Source organism: Brassica oleracea, chromosome C3, assembly GCF_000695525.1.
Source record: "Brassica oleracea var. oleracea cultivar TO1000 chromosome C3, BOL, whole genome shotgun sequence".
In the NCBI taxonomy this organism is placed as follows: domain Eukaryota; kingdom Viridiplantae; phylum Streptophyta; class Magnoliopsida; order Brassicales; family Brassicaceae; genus Brassica; species Brassica oleracea.
This window is the reverse complement of record NC_027750.1, coordinates 52,917,982-52,924,401: the sequence shown is the minus strand read 5'-3', so window position 1 is coordinate 52,924,401 and position 6,420 is coordinate 52,917,982. Positions and strand designations below refer to the sequence as shown.

At 38.1% G+C, this 6,420-nt stretch overlaps 2 protein-coding genes across 2 annotated transcripts; both read right to left on the bottom strand.

Moving 5' to 3' along the window:
* Positions 1-384: 384 nt before the first annotated feature.
* On the bottom strand, positions 385-1,408 carry LOC106328978 (photosystem I reaction center subunit psaK, chloroplastic-like). Its single transcript, XM_013767532.1, has 3 exons — positions 1,160-1,408; positions 825-905; positions 385-755 (listed from the first exon to the last, which is right to left on the bottom strand). The coding sequence occupies exons 1-3, from the start codon at positions 1,235-1,237 to the stop codon at positions 528-530; spliced, it is 387 nt and encodes a 128-aa protein (XP_013622986.1). The 5' UTR covers positions 1,238-1,408; the 3' UTR covers positions 385-527.
* A 555-nt stretch (positions 1,409-1,963) lies between these two features.
* LOC106335004 (CSC1-like protein ERD4) lies at positions 1,964-5,938 on the bottom strand. The gene is made up of 6 exons (XM_013773418.1): positions 5,397-5,938; positions 4,868-5,025; positions 4,504-4,782; positions 2,955-3,778; positions 2,624-2,879; positions 1,964-2,544 (listed from the first exon to the last, which is right to left on the bottom strand). The coding sequence occupies exons 1-6, from the start codon at positions 5,665-5,667 to the stop codon at positions 2,161-2,163; spliced, it is 2,172 nt and encodes a 723-aa protein (XP_013628872.1). The 5' UTR covers positions 5,668-5,938; the 3' UTR covers positions 1,964-2,160.
* Between the last annotated feature and the right edge of the window lie 482 nt (positions 5,939-6,420).

The following is a 6,420-nucleotide window of genomic DNA, read 5'->3' as shown; positions in this document are numbered from 1 at the left end:
AATGTTTGTGGAAGTCGCTTCTAGTCATCTCTCTCAACATTTGCCTAACAAATCTTAATAGAGGAGCGATTGCAACATGAACTTTGTTAAAGATCTCCTACAACATTGATGTAGAAGGCCTGGGTCTACATAAGGTTCACTTCAATTTTGCCAGACCTGGCCAATCAGTTGATGTTATTAGTAACTGTTTTGATCTTCGATATAACTTGAGACCAATTAAACTTTTTTTTCCAGAGGAAATAGAATTGCTCAGGTTCTTGGTGAGATTAGAAGCAAACTTAAATCCTCTTTGGACAGAGTATCCATAATTTTAATGTAAGCTTACGTGGAACTTCTAAAACCTAGTGGTGTTTTCTATCAAGGGAACAATGCTTTCGGTTCATATACTTGAAGATGCGGTCGTTCTAATGGTTTTAAAGAGGAATACAATGCGATACAAACATTATAAACATTGACTAGATCTCCCCTCAGGTTCTTGAGAATTTTGTTTTAAAAATCTACAAGTCGACGAATACAAATGAACATGTTTAAATAGCACCAATGTTTTTGAGACCAAGGACAACTCCGACGCCGATGATGTGACCAACGGTACCACAAGCCAAAGTGTCGGCGAGAGTGAACCCGGCTGGGTCACCCGTTTGTAGACCAGAGTCACGTGCCTCTAGCTTAAGTCCAGCTGTCGCCTTCCTATTGGCTGATGGTGCTAGTCCGAATCTCCCAGCGAACAGCATCAGAGTCGTCGACGTTACCATTATCTAATTAGAGAGTATAATCTATTATTGCTTATACTTAAATAACGTTTGTTTCATATTTGTTTTAGTTACCAGATTTGTCGATGAACCAATGAAGTCACATTTTGCACCCAAAGCTCCATTTCCCTTGCGTCTCATGGGCACAACAGTTGCCTGATAGCATTTTAAAAATATAACATTAACTAAAACTTGGGAATTTTAAACTAAAATTATCGTTGTAATGTAATAACAACTTCATACTATATTACAAAGTCTCTTGTCAAATATGATCAATTAAACACATAAAAATCAAGGACAAAATTGAACCCCTAAAATTTCTATATATTTTTAATGTTTGTAAGTTTCGTAAGTGTATAGAAAAAGATCAAATCACATTTCAAAAGACAAGAAAAATATAAATTACAAACCAGGCCTTGAGCTGCAGAGATCTTGCTGGCTCGAAGACCATTGAACTGAGGCAGTGTATTCATCAGAGTGCTTGCCATTTTCTTCGAGTCTTACGTGAAAGATAAACTTTTAATTTCCAGTGCAATCTGTTTCTGATTTGATTTTCGCAGCTCTTTCTTCTTTTTTGTATTTAAAATTTAGCCAAGGATCATCTTGTGGCTTTGGCTATCACAGAAATGGATTCGGTTTTGGCTACTCTTTGCCGACGCGTCGAGTAGCTATTGGCGCAGCATCTTAACTCTGGATAAGGCTGATGTGTCTTGTCACACCGCAGATTTTGTTTCTGAACCTTTTCTTGTTTAGGCTTCATTTGTGGCCCATTTAATACTTTTTGGGTATTTGTTGGGCTTCCCACTTGAGTCCCATTGGTACGTCATTTTTAAAGGATATAATAGACCTTCACAGTTTGCTTGGACAAAGAGCGGCAGCAACTGATTCAAGGATCAACAAAACTAACCGAGAGAACAGAACCAAAACAGAACAACTGTGGTTAGAACTCATGTGTTCTGATATTGCTTTTTTTTTTTTTTTTTTTTTCATTTACTCTTAAAAAAAAAACTAAAAAATAAACAAATTTTTTTTTTTTTTTTTTTTTTTTTGTAACACATGTTCTGATATTGCTTAAGAGATGTTTCTTCATTCTTTTTCTGTTTCTTAAGTTTTTTCAGTGTTGAAATGCAAAGACATATGGTTTTGAGTAAAAAAAAAAAAGTTGCATTTTTCTTGGATCCTCGTCCTCGTTACAGGCATCAAACACATGAAAACATTTAACATATTGACGAACACTGATAAGTTGATAATTAATAGGGTAGCTTACATGGTTACGAGTTACAACAACCAAACACAACACATACAAACGAATCCTAAACAAACCCTAGAGTCACACACAATAATAAAAAAGCTTCTAGAAAAAAAAAAAAAAAAACAAAACAAAACAAATTTGTGGGACAGGATCCAAATCTTAAGCGGCTGATATTGCAGCATAGTCTTGGTAACGAGACATAGCGCCTTTAAACTGGTGATCATCTCCTTTGTGAGTGCTCAAGCTATGCGGAATGTACGCTCTGAAAACCTCCTCGAGGTCCGGTCTCTGCTTCAGCTCACGGCAAGCCACCTCTAGAGCCGTATGTTCGAACCCTTTGTAGAATTTCTGACGGCACACGTAACCGAAGATGAGAGAGATGAATATGAGAGGAACCAAGAGAATCGTCCAAACGAATAGCTTGATTCCCAAGTAACCAAACATAACCAGTTGAAACAGAAACAACGCCGCTAGAATGCGGGTGTGGATATGCGGCCACATCCTCCCGTAGCTCTCGTACGATGGAACATACACTTTCAGCGCCTGTCATAAACCGTTAAAAGCCAGATCAAGATCAAGATCCTTAAACCTAAGAATCATAACTACGGAGAGAGAGTCTGACCTGGTTCCTCAGGATGAGCCAACCTAAACCAAAGTAGATAACACCGAAGACGAGGATTAGAGGAGCGATTACGGAGTAGCAGAAGGTGATAGTGAGGATGAGCATGTCGCTGGGAACCCTAGTTGCGTAGCTCAAGTCTCCTGGATACCAAGCTTCTTTGACCTCTGCTTCAGTTTTGCATAGATACTTCTTTTTCAAATGGAATATTATCAACGGTATGATCCTAGAAAGCTCAAGACCATAACCAACAAAGAACCTGAAAGTTACAAAGAAGAGTTAGAGAAACAAAATGTTTATATAAGTCAAGAGAAAGGAAGGAAGGGAAACTCACTTGAGCGCCACGTATGTCAAGAAGAAAGTAGCGTTCTTAGGGAGACTAGTAGCCAAAACGGTGATAATAGAGTTTGGTTTCTTCTCAAGAGCCTTCAAGTTATCAAACAAAGACCCTGCAAGTGTCACACCGATGAAGACATTCAACACCGAGAAGTAAAAGTACTTTCCCGAGGCAGCTCTAATAGCATGGCTCTGCGAAGGAATCCCCTCAGACTTGGATAAGAACATGAGGAACTTAGGAAGCATAGCCAAGAAGACGATGAGCGCAATCTGAGGAAGGTAAGACTGCAAGATGGTTCTTATAAAAGCAATCTCCACGATCGGTTTAATGAACGGAAGAGCCTTCTGGAGATTCCCAAGAGTGGTGATCGCAGATACAAACGCTATAGGGATCATGTAGAACAATATGGTTATCGCGACGAGGAAGTAGATCAAGTACTGTCTGACTATTCTACTGAAGAACTTGATCTTGAGATTCTCCCAGATGAGCTGGCGAGGCTCGGGAGCTTCGGTCACCGTCCATTTATCAACCATCTGGCAGTGTAGTGACTGAGCGGCTAAAGCGGCAGTGACTCGGTCCGTGAAGAACACAACCGCTGCGGTTTGCTGCTTCTCGGCGAGAACCTTTCTCTGCTCTGCTTCTAGTTTGGTTACCGACTCGTTGATCAGCTTTGTGTAATAGTCAATGCTGTCTACTCGCTCTCCGACTAGCCCGAGCAAGCCGGTTTTGTTCGTTGGCCGGTTACTGGTGGCTGCGAAGACAGCTTCTGCGCGCGCGAGCTTCTTCTTGTAGCCTTCCAAGTCTTCCCATATCTTATTAATCTACAAAACATGAGCCCAATGTTTTAAAAAACCGAACTAGAAGCTGAACCGGATAACTGTTTGGGTCACGGTTCAATATAACCGGGTTAAACCTGGTTCAATATATTTTTAATATATAAATTTAACAGTAGTATTAGTAAATATGATACATAACTAACATAATCAATACCAAATATAAAACATAATAAATACTCATTCCGTTCCCGAAAGTAGGATTTTCTAGATTTATTTTTTGTTCCAAAATGTTAGATTTTCTAAAAGTTTAAGGTACTTTTAGTAGTTAATGTTGAAAAGTTGTATACTTTTAAGAAACATTAATTGAAAATATTTGAATTGGTTAAATACTATTAGTTGATATTTATTAGAAAATGTATAGTAAAATTAATAATAAATTTCATTGTAAACATTTATTAATTCTTAATATGCGTGAATACTCTATAAAATTCTTTTTTCGGAAACAAAAGGAGTATAAATTAGGTTTTTTTGTTTATATGGTTGGTTTATGGATTTTTGATATTTTTAACGGTTTTTATTGAGTTCAATAACTTTGAAATTCAATCCGGCTATGTGAGTGGGGGTTATGTGAGTGGTTCATGGTCGACCAAATAATTAGATCCAAAGTCGAACCTGGTTCAACCATTGGGTCCGGTTTAAAAATGACTGCATGAGCCAACGGGTAAGAAAGATTGAGAGGGCAGAACAAAGCAGGTAGATAGATAGACTACCTTGCTGTTTTCTGTTACGACAAGGGATCTGTAGAACGTCTCCGGGTAGATTTCTCTGAAGTAAGAGTCGACGAACTCTTTCTGCGTCTCTCCGTTAGGTGGGGAAGGTATGTCCCTAACGAGAATGGCGTATTGCTCTGGTAATACTTCTTCGCTAGACATCAGAGCTTCAGCTCTCAATGCAGCGACGTGCTTGTAGGCTTTCCATAGCATGAAATATGTGACTAGAGATACCCAGTAAACCGCTCCTAGGAACGCCCACAGCCTTGAACTCTTTTTCTGTTAAACATAAAGGATAACATTTTGTTCAGTAATAATAAAAGAAATCAATGAATGTATTGTGTTTTGTGTGTTTACTACTTACAGTGATGTTAGCCATTGAGAGGTTATCAAGTTGGCTAAAGGTTCCGTTGCTAGTGGTGTCAGTGGCGCTCCTAGAGTTCTTTAAGCTGTTGTCAGTAGCGGATATAGGGAGTAGAGTCGGTAAGAGAAGAAGAGCCGACAAAGCAAATATCCCAAGAACTGTTTCAAAAAAAAAAGCCAACCCATCAGGAACACTCATGTCAATCTTATTTAGAGCGACGATTAAGACACTGAAGAAGAACACATTCAGAACAAAGAAACTTGTGTCTTCACCAGGATCTCACTCAGGCTATATATATAGATATATAAACTTGTGTCTACTGGGTTCTAATTTCAATCCCAAATGTCTACAAGTAAAGGATCTTTTAAAGACCAAAACTCAAAAGGTACTTTATTTTAAGCAGATATGGACAAAGTAAAACAGAGCCAACAATATACAAACAAAAATCAAACTTTTTTTTCCCCCAATTGTCTCCAAAGATGGAAACTTTATAAGGTAAAATTAGAAACCCAGATCAGAAGAGGCGAACCAGTGCTCAAGAAGACGAAGTAGACGGCAGTATCGACGCCGGACAGCTTGACGACGTCTTGTTCGGTGGAAGTGAAAGCTTCGCGGATCCAAGCAAATGGGTTTCGGGTCAAGGAGCTGCCTTCCCATGGATCCATTCCTTTCAGGATCCGGTTCGGGTAATAAACAGAAACGTTTCCGGGTCTACGAGAGAGCCAGGTGAAGAGGAGCATGAGCACGACGAAGATGACTGCTGACGTCCCTAAGGACACTAGAAACGATTCAAACTCCATCTACCAATCTCTGGGTCCAGATTTGAAGTCACCGCTTTTATAAAAGGAAAGTAACCGTTTATAGTTGCAGGTGAGAGGAAAGGTTTCTTTTTTTTTTCTTTCTTTCTACTTTTGTTGAATTCACAGGAACAGAGGAGAAGAAATTAAAATATCATAAGAAAATTGAAAGAGAGTATTGATTGTTTTGGATTGGATTCGCTTGTCCTGTTGTGGAGTTGGCTTTGTGTGTTGTGTTGATGGAGAGAATTGATTAAATGGTGAGAGAGGGAGAGAGAGGTGTGAGAAGAGAGTAGAGAGCGTGTTTAAGTGAGAAGGCCGACAGGTGTTGACGAAAGAGACACCATTGGACAAGGATGTGTTAACCCTACTTCAGCGACCTCTCTTTTCTTCTTTTTTTTCTTCTGTTTCGAATATATTTTTATATTCTTATTTTTGTCAATATAATACTATACTCTCTCTCTCTGACAGTACATATGTTATTCTTTAGTACTTTTTTTCTAAAAAATAGTTTTAAAAATTTTTAAAAATCATTCACCCAATTAAAAAAATGACTACAACATCTAATTGGTTACACAGTTTTCAATTAATTTAAAAATAACATAAAAATATCAAAACATCATCTATTTTGAAACAACAAAAATTTTCTAAAACATCATCTATTATGAAACGGAGCGAGTATATATTATATAAAACTTATTTGTCAAATAACCAAAAAGAAAAAAGAAGGTTATTTAGCAAATACTCAAATTTGAA

What these genes read in the sequence shown, in the direction of transcription:
- LOC106335004 (XM_013773418.1), bottom strand. Translation starts at nt 5,667, where the DNA reads ATGGAGTTTGAATCGTTTCTAGTGTCCTTAGGGACGTCAGCAGTCATC. An exon ending in CTTCGTCTTCTTGAGCACTG is followed by an intron (nt 5,026 to 5,396) that starts GTTCGCCTCTTC and finishes TTTTTGAAACAG; the next exon opens with TTCTTGGGATATTTGCTTTG. An exon ending in TTGACATACGTGGCGCTCAA is followed by an intron (nt 2,880 to 2,954) that starts GTGAGTTTCCCT and finishes TGTAACTTTCAG; the next exon opens with GTTCTTTGTTGGTTATGGTC.
- LOC106328978 (XM_013767532.1), bottom strand. Translation starts at nt 1,237, where the DNA reads ATGGCAAGCACTCTGATGAATACACTGCCTCAGTTCAATGGTCTTCGA. An exon ending in TCTCTGCAGCTCAAGGCCTG is followed by an intron (nt 906 to 1,159) that starts GTTTGTAATTTA and finishes AAATGCTATCAG; the next exon opens with GCAACTGTTGTGCCCATGAG. An exon ending in TTGGTTCATCGACAAATCTG is followed by an intron (nt 756 to 824) that starts GTAACTAAAACA and finishes CTCTCTAATTAG; the next exon opens with ATAATGGTAACGTCGACGAC.